A 17,098-nucleotide genomic window follows, 5' to 3' on the forward strand; every position below is an offset into this window, starting at 1 on the left:
ACAGAAAACACGCATGGGCAATGGACCAAAATGCAAGCCATCTGTGTATGTGGCAGAACTTGGGAGTGATGAGACCATGTGAGAGAGAGAGAGAGAGAGAGAGAGAGAGAGAGATTTTAACATCGTATCATCTATCTCAAGAGAGAGGAATGGAAGAAGCCTCACAAGGCTGATGGAAGAGACGAAGTGTTATGTACATGACTGCCAAAATCGTTCGACCCAAAAACTGCATACGATGCATTCTTCAGTGTCAAGAGGGTTACAAAACGAGCACGCTACCGCATTTGGAACTCTGGACAAGACCTTCAATCCGCTCCAAATCTGTAATATAGGAGTAATTGCTCACAGCATGATCTGCCATCTATTGCTTTGCCTGTGAAGTCATTGCTAGAAGGGTCATGCCTACTTTCATACAAGTTGAGCTTTTTAGAGTATTGCTACAAAATGCATACCTGAGAGTATAGGAAAGTACCCAAAATCGCGATTGCCGCACCCATTGCATTGATTGGCCGAACTGGAATATGAAAAATAATGATCGATGATACAATCACCGATACTCGCTTCATTGTGTTACCAATGCTGAACGTCAAAGGAGAAATCTCTTGCAATGACATGTATGAAACCTGGTTGTAGAGATGATAAAACACACTTTGAGCCAATACCCACCTGCACAAAGAGGAAGCAAAACATGAAGTAGCTGTATTTATTCCAAACAGTAGCAAGTTTTATTGGCTACATCAAGCATCAAAAAACCACCACCGCCTATGCTTCGAAGACGCAAATCACTTGACGTCACCCACCATTTAAAATTTGGACCAACAGTCTGGATAGCCCTTGACCAGCCTTCTTTCCATAGCTTTGGCCCCTCCATAGCAAAGGCAAATGGAGCCAAAAACGCCAACGAAAGAATTGTCAAGCATCCATAGTAATTTATCCCTTTAACTTTCTTTCCTTTCATGGCTTGCTTCGAACATATGTTGCGGATGACGAATGCCAAGTTTGATATCATGGCACCCATAAACCCTGCATAAAAGCCTCTTCACAAAATGATTACCAATTCCAAAGACATTAAGATGGTTAATGTAGATACTTATAAACATCATCTACCGGTCATATCGAAGTTTAGCTCTGTTAAAGCTGCGAGTGCGCATCCGCCAATGATGGGGATAAGAGAGAGGTAAACCGACAAAGGGAAGCGCTCTCCAAGAAGTCTAGAAACGAAGACACTGAAAGCTGGTTCAGCACTCTTTATGATGTGCGTAAAAGAAACTGCCACCCTCGACATGCTTACTGTGGCCGCAACATGACCAACAGTATGGGCCAGAGCAACCTACTAACAAGGTGTAACAGAGATATGAATTTGACTCCAAACCAAGTTGCACACATTCACAGTATAAGTACAAACTGTAGCGGAGATGTGGAAGTGACTCGAAACTATTGGCTTCATCACTCTCCTTTTACACTCATAATTTATGATAGAGAGCACCTAGTATAAGTGATTTTTCAAGGTCTAACCCATGTAATTGTTATGCGTGCTTACTGCCTTGGGGGGATCACTGTATGTAAACCCTCTATATCATGTGCGTTCAAGGCCTAATTTTAAAAACCCTAATTTGCATAGGTTTCTTATGACTAGAACACAGTTTTCCCTTTTCAATTTCTACGTATCTCCCCTTCTATATGTTAGATATCTGTGCAAAGGGGACTAAATAACCCCTTCTATTAGACTCATTGTGTGTTTGAACTCTCCATATATCACGTGCGTTCGAGGCCTAATTTTAAAACCCCTAATTTGCAAGTAAATTTCATGATTAGAACACACCTTTTCCTATTCGATTTGTGTATCTTGGCTTTGATTGGTACCCTTCTACATGTTGGAAAATGTGCAAAAAATGGGGCTAAATAACCCCTTCTATTGAACTCATGTGTGTGTGTGTGTATACATTTGCATACACATTACGAAGTACAAGGTATACATCTACATAATCCTGTCAAAAATCCAATCATCCGCTTACCGGTGTGAGTGCTTTCCAAAAGTCCCAATCAACATTGGGTGGTTCAACAATGCCGGTGATCCAAGCGGCAATCATTATCAACGAGCCCGTAGCAAGGGATAGCATGGAGGTGAACCAAGGATACGGGAATACATTGAGAACCTTCTTGTTGTAGATGTTGAAGATTACATTAAAAGTCCACCAGGCAGTGAAATAAAGGCCAATCTTGATATTTCTCCTGATTTGAGAATGTGTAGCATGCTCATCTTCAACCTCCGGCTCATAAGTAGCATCGTATGGCTTCTCGTGTAATGAATCAGGCTTTCCTGCTTCATTGTATGCTTTCACATTCACACACGTACTTAAGTGATGAACGCGTCCAGGATGACTTCCTTGCTTGCACGGCAACGGAGCTCCTAAAAGGAGGGCCTTCTTCATTCGCACACAGTGTGCACGCTTTCTCGCAACCGCCATTGTGGAGTGACCAGATTGAAATCGACATGTAATACATGGTGGAAATCTTCTCACCGCTATAGAGCAATGATCTGCCCTATAAGCCATTTCGTGCATGGTTGCCATAGGATTCTTGCCCGCTCTGCATACAACAAGAAAACAAAACATGTGAGGAGCGCACTCGCAAACAAGCGCACAGTCAAATGGCATATTTATGAAAAATATGTTGCAAAAAACATGCTAGAACAATAAGGGACAAGCTAGCTAATACTAAAAGAAATAATGAGGACTCAAGACATGTGAATACTCTCACACACAGCTCAGAGACATACAAGCATGAGCATTATGCATTCTCATGTTGCTAAAGAATGTCAAATAAAATCTACATGGATTTTGAATAGTGGGCCCGATGAACGCATAAATACAAGCTCGTGAGTGAAGAGACATAATTAAGAACTAATGAATGCCCCATTAAATGCATAATTACAAGCTCACATGGGCCAAAATAGGCTCAACCCAGTGCTTGATTTACAGTATGTAAATGGCTTCAAATTTCAAAATCTATGACATTAACCTTCATTCTAAGCCGGGATTGCGTAGTTATGAGCTCATGTAGGCCACCACTACAAATTAAACCAGAAATAATCAAGAGCCTCTCTATTTCCCATCAATGCAGCGAACATATAAGCCCAGCAGATTCATTGCTTAGAAGCTGCTTAAGAGCTCAGTAATACCAAAAAGTAATCTGCCGCATTCATGAAGGGATGATTAAGAGCTCAATAATACAAAAGGCAGACCAAACTCATTGATCAAGGGCTGATTAAGAGCTCAAAAGGCAGACCCAACACATTGATTAAGAGTTCAATTATGACGAAAGCCAGACCAAATACATTGATTAGCAGCGCAATAATGATGGCAATCCGGCGGCACTAAGCTCAGTAGAGAAGCAGCCATTAAAGCGCTTGAATGCAAGTACGGATTCTAAATTATTATGCACAGCAAAGGGACAGAGACGCAGAGCGTACCTGCAGTCTTTGGCGAGCTCTAAGAGCGAAATTTACAAGAGGCGCCCAGATTAGGAAGACCCGGGTTCCAGATACTGTGTGTTTCGACGCCTATAAAGATAGTTCTAGAAATCTGCTCCGCTAGTGCCAAGTAAGCACTGAACCCTGCCACTTCTCGAAACAAACGGTATATTTTTGGGTGTTTGTTTTCGTTTTATTATTGTGCGCTTTGTGTGCGCGCGTGTGTGTGTGTGTTGTGGGTACAATGCACAGAGAGAGAGAGAGAGAGAGAGAGAGAGAGAGAGAGAGAGAGCATTTGGTAATAGCAATCCAACGAGACCAAATTGACATGTTCTACTCCATGGAATCAAGTCCCTCACATACCTTTGTGTGCGAAGTCTCCGTGCGTTCGCGCGCATACACACACAGCACAAGGCCCTCTTTGGCCTCCGCTCGGCAAGCTATTGAGGGACTGGCCGATGTTGCGACGGAAGCAAAAGAAAGAATTTTAACATCGTAGGAAAGAATCCCCAAAAACCTTCAAGGTCTATCCTACAAGTCTTGAACTCGAGACTTCTCATTCAAGATGGAATTGAGATAACCAATATACCACAGAGTGAGTGTGTGTGTGTGTGTGTGTGTGTGTGTGTGTGTGTGTGTGTGTGTGTGAGAGAGAGAGAGAGAGAGAGAGAGAGAGAGAATTTTAATGTTGTAGGAAACTATCCCAAGAGACCTTAAAGATCTATCAAACGAGGAGAGTTGAACTCAAGACCTGTTATTCAAGAAGAACTTTGAAGCAAGAACTACTAATAACAAGCTAAGACGCTCCGTTCAAAAAGGCAAGATCAAGAAAACCCTTAACAAAGCCTTCCTCGTACTCATCTTCAGATTTCTTCATTGAAAAATCTGATTGTTATGGTCACTAAAATAAAGGCACAAAGGCTTACTAAATCATGACAAAAAATATGGAGAGGCTGTGATAACATGTTACATTAGAGAGATTACAATACCAAGTTCGCACTTAATAGCACGCCTTGGACACTCAACACATAGCCTAGGAGTTTATGCTTGTGTGGTATAGTCAAGTACACTGATGTTTGTGCCTTTCATACCTTATCATAGTGCCAGCATTCTGAACCAAAGAGTATTTTGCACATCGTTTCGTAAATCACAATAATTGTCGCTTAGCTTTTTCAAAGTTCAGCACATATCAAGTAAGGCCTTAGTAAGGTATGGAACTCTTCGGAGCGCAATTGTTGACCATTGGATAAAGCATGTCGATTAGTGCCAAATGGCAAATTAATAACAGGGCATACCTTTTTTCCCTCCCTTTTCTTGCAAGGGGGCATTAACTAAGCATAGTCTGATGTATTGTGAGGCACTTTGAGAGAGTTGAAAATGGGTTTCCCACTGGTGGGTCACAAGCATACACTCTCCTCATCTTATGTACATTGATGATACAAACTATATCTTAAATAGGTCTCATACACCTTTAGGAATAGTCATTAATGTCGAGGGGAGTTGGCCTAGTAGTAAAGGTGAGGGGCTTTAAGTGCATCCACTATGGTTCAACCCCTCAGACATGAGGGTGTGGATGGGTGCGCACAATCCAGTATTCGCTTCGAGCAACTAAAAAGGAATTGTCATTAACTACTTTGAACACTGCACGAGACGCATATCCCACTCATCACCATCATTAAATACATTGAGCATATTCTGTTAATCCCCACTTTACAAGAGTAAAACTTGTAATTAGATGTAAAAAAAGGTTTAAATTTTGGCTGATACACACCGATGTTTGCCCAAGTAGGGGCTATTTCATTTTGTCAACCCCTATCAAACATCTTGTGAATGAACATTTGCAAGAACCTTTCGTTAGAATCTATATTCATGTATGGAATGGGCAGTCATTGATGTTAAATTTAAACAAGGTGAAGGGTCACTTTGGCATTCTATAAAAAATTACATAAAATAAAAAAAATAACTAAAATGAAGAGGACCCATCTGAGGCTCTCAGATGAAAAGGGCTCATTTACGAATTAAAATTCACATGACATTTGGGTCATTCGATGCTTCACATGCAAAGTGCCTAACTATCTTCTTCAATAGGGCTTGTTTTAGGAAGCAAAAAAACAGTTAATCAAAGTGGTTCATATGAGTGGACGACTCTGCGTTCGAGCCCGCTGACAGCACCTGAATACATAAATTCTATAAAATAAAATTGCTTATCATTGACCAATTGACATGCTACTTGTAGATGCAAATATTTCCCTCCCAGCCTCCAGATGCAACAACAGAGGGCATGCAGGGATGGTAAGAGACGTCAACGCAGACATGGACGTGACCCTCCAATTCTTTCAACACTTTTGCTGACTTGTAATGATATATATACACTTGGCCATTAGATGAGCCAGACAATAAGAGCTCACCATCAGGACTGAAGTTACATTGAATACGATACCCAGACACTTCGTGCCTTTCAAACCGCTTATGTTTGTTCATTCTGAACGGAGGGTGACCCGAAAACAAAGCAATATAATTTCCATGGGATTGGGCAACAAAGACATTTTCAAAAGGATGGTACCGCACACACGGGCACGTGTAAGGCTCGAGGTAAATCTGAAATTTCAAGAGTGTGAGTACACCATTTGAGCAGCAGAAACAAAAGTGAATCAGCAAGCATAATAATCAAAGGTTTGTAATCGAGGTAGAAGATGAGAATGCTTACATACATACATACATATACACCTAGGTGTATACGTACACATACACACACAAGGACTTGTTTTGTTGATGAATTTTCACAAACCAGCATGTGTGAGAAAGCAAGAATACCCCTGAAAACTCACATGCATGCAATATATACATGCTTGATGCTCCGTCCGCGCGCACACACATGCAATTAGTTATTTTGTCATCAATGTTTGCAAATTTATGAGTCACACGCAGCACACACACCCACATTATTAAACACATCAACAATGCATTGAAGTACAATCAAGAGCCACTTCATGTTCAAGCACGACATACCTGATGCGACAAAGGTAATTGAGTTGCGAAGTCCCAAACAATAATTGTTCTGTCACTCGAATTTCTATCTGCAATGTCAGAGGCCGACACAAAATGCTTTCCCTCTCTATCAAAATCAACATCCATGATTTGCCCTTGGCCCTTCCGAAACTCTTGTGCCACAGCCCCACTTCTCACATCCCATAGCCTCAAAACACCTTTTGATCCCCCTGAGAGAAAAAGGTCTGTCTGCACGGGATGAAACTTGATTACATTGACAATCTGATCTTCTTTGAATACTTGGGTCTCCAAGCCAGTCTCCAGATCGTTCAAGCGAGATGTCTGATCAAAACCGCAGGTCAAGAGACAGCGACCATCAGGTGACCATTGCATGTCCTTAGCTGCACTGTCAGAAATGAATGAACGCACAGCACCCAAACTGGGCTTTTTACTCCATGTGTCCCAAACTCGAGCAGCACAATCGAGCCCCGCTGATGCCAGAAGAGAACCTGCCAACCATGGCTCCATGTTAAACTTTCCATTCTTCAATTAGTCCGGAAACTGAATGGCCACAACAGAGAAATCCATTTAGGTTCCTTTGTTTTTCAATAGAATTCTAGCTATTCAAGACCATTTTCAAATTGGACGATCGAGGAAGAGACTCGGTCGAGGGTGCTTTCCACGAATCTTGTTACCTAGCATTTTGAAAGCGGAAGCAGATCTTGTTGCAGTTTGTATTTCCTTAAATATACAAAGGTTCTCATCACTAAGTGAATCTTGGCACAGGAAATGCCAAGCCCGTAGAGTGCAGCATTGCAAGCACTGCAGTGGGAAGTCGCAAATCATCAATGCGTGCCTCCCAAAGTAGCGAAGGGCCAGCTATCTTCTCCTTCAACCTATGTATGGTTCAGTAAGCTTGCTGCCAATGTGTAGTTGTGGGCTTCTGCATGAATGAGCTAAGAAGTCCCACCGGAAACTGACGTCGAAACAGATGTTCAATCACTGAATGAGGGAGCCAACCAGTTTCTAATACTTGGTAGAATCAGCTACCTCTAAAGGTGATAGGTCACACAGTAACGGGCTTGGACACACCCAAGACGCGAATCTTCAATAACACACAAACATAACTGAAACAACTTCAACTGCAAAAGAGAAAATCGACACGAAGCGGCAGAGTTCCGCTTCCACATACACTGGACCCAAAGTCTGGAGCCCCTTTTGGTACTTCTTTTTCTATTGATAATTGTTACTCTACAACTGACCATGCACTAATCTACCAAAGTTAACACCCGAGGCTCATTAAAATGAGCTGAATGTGTTCAGACAGCTATTCAGGTTGGCAATTAGAGTTAGTTCAGTTCAGACTAAGACATCACATCAGACTTCAGTATACTAGAAGATAGAACTGGAACTAGAAATTGAAAGACACTGGAAACGACAATTGGAACTGGAATTGGAATTATTATTCAGATTAGACAAGTGTACAACTGGAATCAGTACTGAATGAGTGTCCAGCTTAATCAGAGTACAAAGTACATCAGCCAATGGCTCAAGATACAGTGATGAGGCTTGGGGTTAGGGATTGGATCTAGACTCTAGGCTCTCGCGTATCAGGTAGCGGTCTCAAGTATTGGTTACCCACAACAAAGTAGTGGGTCCCATTTATAGTCCTCCGATTGGTGTCTGACTGACTATGTACTGTGTTAGTTACCACGGTAACTGTGTTTGGATTACCGCTTCTGGAAGCTTCCAATAACTCCATCCGTCAACCGCCTGCTAGGGACTGTTCCCGCCGTCTACATTTCTCCTCCACTGTCTTGAATTTTGGTATGTAACCAAAATTTTTCCAAAAGACACTTGGTTTTAGCCAGTGTTCGTCCATCTGACTTTCTTCTCATCAGGTGCCTTCTTTTTAGGAGGTTTTTGAAGTACTTTAAAAGGTTCGTAAACACTTGGAGCAACGTTGTCCTTCTGAATTAACCTGAACATAGCCTCTTGCTCCAAATGTTCTTTCATGGTTGTCTTCATCTTCACTTCATAGGGCGTCAGGGATTCCAAGTCTTGGTATTGGGGTCATATAGAGTGCGTTTTCCCTTGCGTTTTCCCCTAGTCAGCCTGGCTCTAGCCAACTTATGGCAATATGATGGAGTATGCACCCACCCTTGAGACAATAGCTAATTGCACTTGATGCGAGCTTCAAACAAGATTTTAGCCATCTCTCTAAACTGGGGTTCAGAGGTTGCCTTGTTGGCTAGGTCCTTCTCAGGGATCTTTGAGGCTTCCACTGTCAGTTGGAGAAGCTGGTTTGTAATTTTGATGAGGCACCTGAGCTGCACCTTCCACTGACCCATCTTTAGCTGGAAAATCTGAAGATATGCAAGCAGTTCGTTGACTTGAGTCTTCTTCAATGCATCTTGCAGCACCTGATTCTAGGCCAGCCATTCCCCTCGTACCATTCCCTGAACCCATCCAGTATCAAGATGTAGCATTGTTGATCTGCTCACTCAGTGTGTGGAGGATAAAGTGCTGGAGAGAAGCGAGGTAACTCTGCTTCTTTCGCAGGGATCCTATATAGGAGTGTTGGGGAATCAAGGAAAAATTCCAAAAAAGTTCATTATCATATGGTTATCCTGCTGCATCATCTTCCTAAAGATCCAAATCAGATGAAATAAACTCTTTAAATGCATTTCTTGCTCTCTGAGAGTCATTCTAGTCTTGGGTCCTCGACTGCTAGTTGCATGATTTTCGAGTAAGGCTTTGACTGTAACCGGCCCGTAGGGCGGTAGGCGTTGGCTTTCACCCGAAATTCTTTACTTTATACACACACACACAGCACTTTGCAAAGAGAACCTGCAACGGGAGTTAACACTTGAATACACACACGGCTTGGAAGCTAGAATGCTCCGAGCAGACGCCGACAACCAGTAGGCCCCAAAATTGGCGCCCCTTTCGGTATTTCTTTATTCTTTACGAGGGTAAATTACAAGGTAAGGTCCTGGGAATCCTTCACGTGTATCCACCTAGATACCATTTGATTTGGCCAAATTTTGGCAGCATAACAGCCCCAAAACTTGCGCGAAACCAATTCCCCTGCTGGAACTCGCTTGCACTGTCGTATACCCTCTGATTCCTGTCCAAAAACAGTAAATTCAGCACGCTGTATTTACTGGTTTTTGCCCTGTTTTCAGCCCCAAACAGTCCCCTAACTGTCCTCTGCCAGTGGGGCACGATTCCCAATGATCCTGGCGTCCGTATGGCTGAAAAACAGTGAATTTACAGCGCATACACAGCGCTGATTTTGCACCTGTACGGTGAGGTTATGACCCTCACCAGTGCCTGCTTTGGAGCAGCAGCTAGCTACCCCTATTCCTGCTCAAGGAGGCTCTTGCCTCAGCACAAAAGCATGAACCCACACAACTGTACATCAGTCAAATGAGTAGCCCTCTTGTGGGGCATCACATAACTGCACGTAGGGGAGAGAGAGAGCAGTGTGTAGTGTACAGGGCATCACTCCTAGCACCACACTGTACATGAGAGGGAAAGGAAGCACTCCATAGCTCTTAACCTGTGACAGGCTCTCAATGAAGCATCCCCCCAGCATAAATCGAGCGCCCTCTCTTCTGCCCTTGACCTGTAATGCATCTGTGAACAAATAGATGCAAAAAGGAGAAGATTTCCATGGCTGCCAAAACCTGCGTATCGCTGAAAACGCAGCAAAACAGCCCTGTAAACACGCATCTGATGCCTTCCAATGCTGAAAATGAGCTCCTTGGACCTAGGCAAACTCATGGGAAGCTCAAAAATGGAGAGAAATGGCTGAAAATCCAAGTTAACAGCCTCCAAAACTGCTCTTAAAAGTCAGTTACGGGTTCTGTTCTCCCAAACTTGGTAAATTGACCACAAAGTGCCACTTGGCACTCATACATGCAATTTCCCCGCATTGGGTTTCCTGCTTAAAAATCTCTCAACTGGTGCATCAGTTGACTTTGCAGCAGAGTACTAAAATGTTCCCTTGGTCATACCGAAGGTAATGACGCGAACACATTTCACGGCCCAAAATAGCAGTTCCCTAATTTTTAGGAGATGCTTCCGTCGGGCTCCCGCTGGTCTTCTAACCATCTATCCTCATTGGGACCGCATCCAAAAGTGCAATATGACCCAACTGCCGGATACTTTCTGTTGGTGATCCCACCTTGACTTTATGCCTTGATTGAGTTCACTTCCTAGTATCCACCAACTTGCTAAGTGCGACGGGGGGGGACCTGTATGATCTTGCTCTGAGCCTAGACATCCTCTTACTATACGAATTCCAGTGCCGACCAACTTCCCGTCTGCGGGTGAAACTACCGTTCACATTGGCCATACAATGTCCGACCGTTTGCAACTTCAAAAAGAGGGTCTCAAAAATAAAACAAAAATCATTGGAATGAAACCAACAACTAAGGTTAGCAATTGCCACGTCCTCGTGACATTGACCTTTAAATCCAGAACTCCTCTGGCACCCCGCATTTGTATCAGCGTTTCATTGATTTGAAGGCGTATGTCCTTCATGCATGGATAGCTCGGTTTTGTGCCTAAGAGCATCTCTATTTGTAAACCCAGGGACTTGAGGTCGGTAGTGGTTACATCTTATATGGCTCGATTTACTGCCTTGTCGTCAGAGGTTACAAACCACTCTGGAACCCTCTCCATATTTGGACACAGCTGGGATGTGGAGGTAGCTTACAAACTACCCGATTGTGATAACTGGCCATTCGTCTGGCCCCCACATACAACATTTGAAACCTCTCCAGATCTAAATAGACTGACTCATCATCTAGGTATTTTTGGATCTGAAGGTGCTTCTGCTTCCGAAGGCTTTTGTTTAGTGTGAGTAGCTCAGTAGAGTGATTATGGTCATATTCATAGTCAAGCTCCAGTAAAAAAGTCTTGCCCTTAGTATCCTTGCACTGACTATGAACTGTCTGTTGCCCAGCTTGTTGTTGGTTAGGCGGGTTCTATTGAGTGTCATCAACAGGTGGTGGTTGATCATCAGCATGCCTATCCGTAGCTCGATCTGGAGCCTAGTTCCCAGTGGGTGTTGATCCGCCTGCTGCTGACCCTGTGTTGTTGTTTCCATCCTGATCACCATCATCATCATCTTTGTATCTACCTTTGAGTTGGAAATGGATGTCTGGACTTCCATCATCTGACCTACGGAATTGATGGTGGTGTTTCAACCAGATTGGATAGCCACAGGGCACCCTTGTTTGATGGTATCTTGATCAGTGTGGTCTGTTTCATACACCGTCATTGGGAAAGCATAAGGCAATGCAACGCGATCTAGTTTCTTCATAACCAGTCTCCCTTTGAGCAGTTGCCTTTGCAGACGCTGCAGCCTGGCCAGTTTCACAATGGGCATCTGGGTTTGAATAGGCTTTGAGCCACTGCCCGAGGCCTGGTGCCTCTCCTCAGGCCTGGTGTTGGTCTGGGCTTGTTCAGTGTTGGTATCTTTGTCAGTGGTCTGTGTTTCTGACTGCCCGCCTGTCTGTCCTTGTGTTGTATCTACTGGAGGCTTCTCAGTGTCCATTGGCTTTTGTGCTCTGGCCTTGAATCCTTACAGTAGATCCATTGTTTTCTGCTTTTTGCTAGATGCCCCAGTCGCTATCTCGATTGATGGTCGTTTTGCCCCAGTTTGCATTGGCCCTTTTCCTTTGTCTACTTGGCTCTGGTCTTGGCCGTTTCCCCAGTTTCAGTGTCTTCAGAGGATGTCATTGTGACCTTTGGCGCCCTCTCTTTGGTCACCTTATCCCAAATTTTCTAAACATTGACGTGTACCGGAGCCAGGCCTCCCCAATATAGGAATTGTCATACATACCAGGCTTTAAACAAATTCCTCGATTTGGCTTTAACCGTTTGTTGCACAACGCTAGTATGCAAGAATTGATTGATATTGATGCTGGCCTTTGGGTTCTAGATCTTGGCCAACAGCATGGCAAATAGTTTCTTAGAGAGATACGTCAGGTTATTTTTTAGGCTGATAGTTTCTATAATGAATCTATACATTGAGGTGCATTCCAATGTGGCTACTGGAATGCCCTGTGCACCATTTTTGCGCTTCTTCTTGGCCTAATCTTCTTCCTTCAGAAATTTGCTGACTTCATCCGCTATGGCTAATGTGGGTTTTGGTGCATCTGGGATTCTGAACACTTGGGCCAACTCACCCGTTGTCAGCTCCAGTGTTCTACCATTCACAACTGCTATGCACTTGTCAGCTTGATTCATAGCTAACACTTGCTGAGTGATTCCTGCATCAAAGGGTAGTGCCACAGCCTCAACCACTACCTCTAGTCGCCATAATCTTAGTAGGGCTTGCTCTTTTTCTTGAAAGACATACTCTGCTTTTTGACTGTGTGCTACTACACTAATTGCTTCTGTGACGGATGCTTTCAAACTCTCAGTGTCGACAAACATAGTGTCTAATGTTGCTTGCATTTTCTCTCAGGTTTTCTGTCTGCCCATACACGACTCAAACGAGCAGGTTTGTGGAAGAAGACTTACTTGTAGCGGTAAAAGAGCCGTATAGAGAGCATCGAGGGGTTTCCGATAGTGTTGCTGCAATTGTTGAGGGAGTGGTGTGTAGCACAGGTGGTCTCTGCTGCGAGCTCAAAGAAATTTTTGCAGACTGTGATGCGAGCGGCACAAGAGATTGCGAGTAAAGTGAAGATGGGCAAATGAACAAACTTGGACACCCCAAGTCAAGATTCTAACGCGATACAACAGAGATTCACTTCAAACTTATTCACAATTCACAATAAGGTCGACACGGCCCGGCGTAGTTCCGTGGCCTAGAGGTATTGGCCCCAAAGACTGGCGCCCCTTTCAGTATTTCTTTTTGTATTAATCTGTGTTCGAAGTACAAGAGAGCGGGTAGGTGCTCACTCTCAGAGCTTCTTGGGACTATGTTCGTACTACAGGCGGTTCATACGAAAGTTTGCAGAGGTTGCTTCCCCTTTGCATATCTTGACACAGAAAGGAGTACCTTTTTCGTGGGGACCCACAGAGGTGACTGCCTTTCAGACATTGAAAGAGAAATTGACTACGGGACCTATTTTGACTTTGCCGGACTTGCAGAAGTCATTCGAAGTATATTGTGATGCTTGTGGTCGTAGTCTGGGTGCGGTCTTGATGCAAGAAGGCCATGTCATAGCTTACGAGAGCCGTTTGTTCTCTAGGCCGGAGATGACAGCACAGATCTATGAGAAAGAGCTTTTGGCGGTTATCCATGCTCTTACTCAGTGGCGGCATTACCTACTCGGCGCGGATTTTACTGTCTTTACAGACCATCAGAGTTTGCGCTACTTCTTGTCACAGAAGCAGCTTTCGGAAAAACAGATGCGGTGGGCGAACATCTTGTCACAGTTCCACTTCCAGATTGTCCATGTGCAGGGACAGAAGAATGTGGTGGCAGATGCTTTGTCTCGGAAACCGTTGGTTCTGGCTATTTCCGCGATACATCATAGGAGCTTCGAGGATATGGTCGATCAGTATGCCACAGATACAGATTTTGCAGATATTTTCACACGGATACGGGAGGGGGAGATAGTAGCTGGATACTCCCTTCGGAAAGGCTACTTGATGAAAAAGACTATGTTGTGCGTTACACAGCCGTTGAGGGAAAAGGTTATGACTGAATGCCATTGTCCACCTTTTACGGGTCACCGCGGCATTGCTACCACCATGAAAGGGGTAGAGAGATATTTCTTTTGGCCGAGACTCAAGAAAGATGTGGAAGAGTTTGTGCGCAGTTGCTTGGTATGCCAGAAGGTTAAGTTTAATAGGCATAAAGCACAGGGACTGTTACAGCCTTTACCCATACCCACCCGCCCCTGGGAAAGTATAGCGATGGATTTCATTTTTGATCTCCCGAGAACACAGAGTGGTCACGATGGTATCTGGACTGTTATTGACAGATTTAGCAAACAGGCTCATTTCATTCCAGTGAAGAAAACAGTCAAGCCGGATCACTTAGCGAGACTGTTTGTGGCCCAGATTTTCAGATTACATGGCATGCCTGAGACAATTGTCTCCGACAGAGACCCCAGATTTACGAGTTTGTTTTGGAAGGCAATTTGGGAGAACATTGGCACGCGGTTACAGTTCTCGTCATCGTTCCACCCGCAGACTGATGGGCAATCCGAGATTGCCAATTCAGTGGTTCTAGATTTATTGAAGTCTTATATCTCAGATCAGAAGACTCAATGGGAAAGATATTTACCTCTGGTGGAATTTGCCTACAATAACACGATACACTCGTCGACGGGTAAGGCGCCATTTGAGATTGTTGAAGGTGCTGCGAAGGTTCCACCCTTCCTGAGCACGAAAGATAAGATCTTTGAAGCGGATAAATATACGCGAGATCTGGATACGGCTTTTGCCAAGGTTCGCGAGACTTTGCAGAAGTCTCAAGAACGACAGAAAAAGGCAGCGGATCGCCGTCGTCGCGACATGAAATTGAAGGAGGATGATTGGGTGCTCTTACGTTTTGAGAAGGCACGCCTACGAAAGAACAAGGGAAAGGAGAGGCTTTTTCCAAAGCTTAGTATGCGATACTACGGCCCTTTCCAGATTACTGAAAAGATAAATGAAGTCTCCTTCCGATTGAAACTGCCAGATACTTGGAGGATTCACAATGCATTTCATGTGAATCTCTTGAAACCTTTTAAAGGTGATGTGCCTGATGATGGGGAGCCTGATGAGCAACCCGAAGTGGAAGAACAGATTTTGGCACATAAGGATACGAAGAATAAGGGTAAAGTTCGAAGGCGGTTCTTGGTTAAGTTCAAGAATTATCCTGCACTTGATGCGAAGTGGATGGAGGAGGAGGACCTAGCAGATACTCCTCAGATTGTGAAACTTTACCTCGATGCTTTTGGTTTAGCATAGTCTACTCCAAATGGAACCCAAAATTCAGCTTGGCCAAAGATCTGGTGCAGTGGGATGCACAAGAGGGGAGTTACTCCACTCCTTTGTCAACAGATGCCTCGATTTTGATACTAAAGTCACTGATGTCTCTTTGAGCTTCAGGGATACTGAGAGCTGACAGTATTCTGCTGGATGACTTTATGAAATGGAATTCCTGATTATGATACTGATTTGTTCTTGACTTCTTGTGAGTACAGGAACTGATAGACGAAATGACTGCAGCATTTTGGTCTGATTGATCTCGAATAGACATGGTTGCAATAGGGGTTAGTCAATCGGACATCGACGAGGTCCCGATTGGACCTAGATGTGATTGCTAGCTACATTGCCGATAAATCATGGTCTAAGATCCGAATGAATGTTGAATGTCATGTGATGTCCTGTGATGTCTGGTGATGTCCTGTGATGTCATGTGATGTGACTGTCGATTTTGTACATGTGCTAGATGTGTGTTCCTAGTACGTAGGTACTAACAGTCAGTGTCTGCTAAGACGGTTTATGGCTTTTGTCGGTTTTGCAGGCGTAATCGCGGTCGATTACAATGCTTTCAAGAGGGGGGTATGTCACAAAGTGATGACGTGGCGGACAACAAAAACCCTAATTTCTGCCAGAAACCCTAAAATTCCTGCAAACCCTAATTTTTTGCCAAAAACCCTAAATTTCGGAAATCGCGGAGGCGGATTATTAAAAAAAAAAATTTATTTTATTTTTTTGGAAAATGATGAGCGACGCGAATTTTGCTTTTGCTTTTTTTTATTTAAAAAAAAAGAGAAAAGACTCTCTAAGAGAGAGAGAGAACTGATGCTTTTGATTTTAAAAGCTTTTGGGGCTCTGCTTTTGGGCATCCCTTGTAACCTTTAAATTAGTGGTGAGGGCCTCACTTCTCAGGGCATCTGGACGCAGAGTCTGAGAGTGAAACCCTAACCGCACTCTTGTACTTTGATGATTGATTAATACAAAAAGAAATACCGAAAGGGGCGCCAGTCTTTGGGGCCAATATCTCTAGGCACGGAACTCCGCCGGGCCAGTGCAAATCTATTGTGATCTGTGAATTGTTTTGAAGTGGTTATTTGGTGCTGTCGCGGTTGATTCTTAACTTGGAGTGTCCAAGTTTGTTACAGTTCTTGTCGCAGTAATGTCGATGCGGCGGGCTTCTGCTGCAGCAACACAAGATCGCAATGCTGAAAATCTGCAAACGTTGGCGTTTGGGCTGATTCCACAATCGCTAGGGCTGCAAGGGACTTGGCTGAAAGACGCTAGCAGTTTCGGCAATGTGCGACAATGCTAGGCTCTCCGTTTTGCAAAAACGCTAGGGCGATCTACTCTCTGGAGAAAACGTAAGAGGGCCTTGGTGCTCCTTGGTCATCTGCTGGATAAGGTGGCGCTAGGCACTGCCTTTATACATCCATCAAAGTGGGTCGAGTAGTTTCACTTGAGAGCCACGATCTGCGACTTTATTAATTATAAGTGAGTTTGGCACTTATAATTAATAAGAGGTTGTTCACATGAAAATTGGTTCAATAGCTTGGTACTTGATCTGATGGTCATGTTATGCTACTATTGTCATGCTTGGGGACTAGATGGATCATGTCATGCTGTGGTTGTGCAACCAGAGGGTATGCAACTACGCTAAGTGTCTCGACATGTACGGTCTGCGAACAGACTCACAAAGGT

At 43.9% G+C, this 17,098-nt stretch overlaps 3 protein-coding genes across 3 annotated transcripts in view; all 3 read right to left on the reverse strand.

The window, feature by feature from the left end:
• Positions 1-27: 27 nt before the first annotated feature.
• Positions 28-4,154, reverse strand: LOC147450862 (glucose-6-phosphate/phosphate translocator 1, chloroplastic-like). The gene is made up of 6 exons (XM_086519866.1): positions 3,473-4,154; positions 2,016-2,589; positions 1,108-1,330; positions 801-1,023; positions 453-666; positions 28-373 (listed from the first exon to the last, which is right to left on the reverse strand). The coding sequence occupies exons 2-6, from the start codon at positions 2,571-2,573 to the stop codon at positions 362-364; spliced, it is 1,230 nt and encodes a 409-aa protein (XP_086375992.1). The 5' UTR covers positions 2,574-2,589; positions 3,473-4,154; the 3' UTR covers positions 28-361.
• Positions 4,155-5,428: 1,274 nt separating this feature from the next.
• LOC147450863 (Transducin/WD40 repeat-like superfamily protein) overlaps positions 5,429-17,098 on the reverse strand; it is a 41,569-nt gene continuing 29,899 nt past the window's right edge. Inside the window, exons 3-4 of the mRNA XM_086519865.1 lie at positions 6,482-6,969; positions 5,429-6,070 (exon numbers count right to left, since the gene is read on the reverse strand). Coding sequence (XP_086375991.1) covers positions 5,699-6,070; positions 6,482-6,969 — 860 coding nt within the window. The 3' untranslated portion in view covers positions 5,429-5,698. The remainder of the gene's footprint in view (positions 6,071-6,481; positions 6,970-17,098) is intronic.
• On the reverse strand, positions 12,569-12,913 carry LOC147450864 (uncharacterized). The gene has a single exon (XM_086520823.1). The coding sequence runs from the start codon at positions 12,911-12,913 to the stop codon at positions 12,569-12,571; it is 345 nt and encodes a 114-aa protein (XP_086376949.1).

This window comes from Adiantum capillus-veneris, chromosome 9 (assembly GCF_014529385.1).
Source record: "Adiantum capillus-veneris isolate H3 chromosome 9, ASM1452938v2, whole genome shotgun sequence".
Lineage (NCBI taxonomy): Eukaryota > Viridiplantae > Streptophyta > Polypodiopsida > Polypodiales > Pteridaceae > Adiantum > Adiantum capillus-veneris.

Coding starts and splice junctions, on each gene's coding strand:
- LOC147450862 (XM_086519866.1), bottom strand. CDS start 2,573: ATGGCAACCATGCACGAAATGGCTTATAGGGCAGATCATTGCTCTATA. Junction 1,331..2,015: donor TTTGGAAAGCACTCACACCG/GTAAGCGGATGA, acceptor CCTTGTTAGTAG/GTTGCTCTGGCCCATACTGT. Junction 667..800: donor GTTGGTCCAAATTTTAAATG/GTGGGTGACGTC, acceptor CTCTTTGTGCAG/GTGGGTATTGGCTCAAAGTG.
- LOC147450864 (XM_086520823.1), bottom strand. CDS start 12,913: ATGTTTGTCGACACTGAGAGTTTGAAAGCATCCGTCACAGAAGCAATT.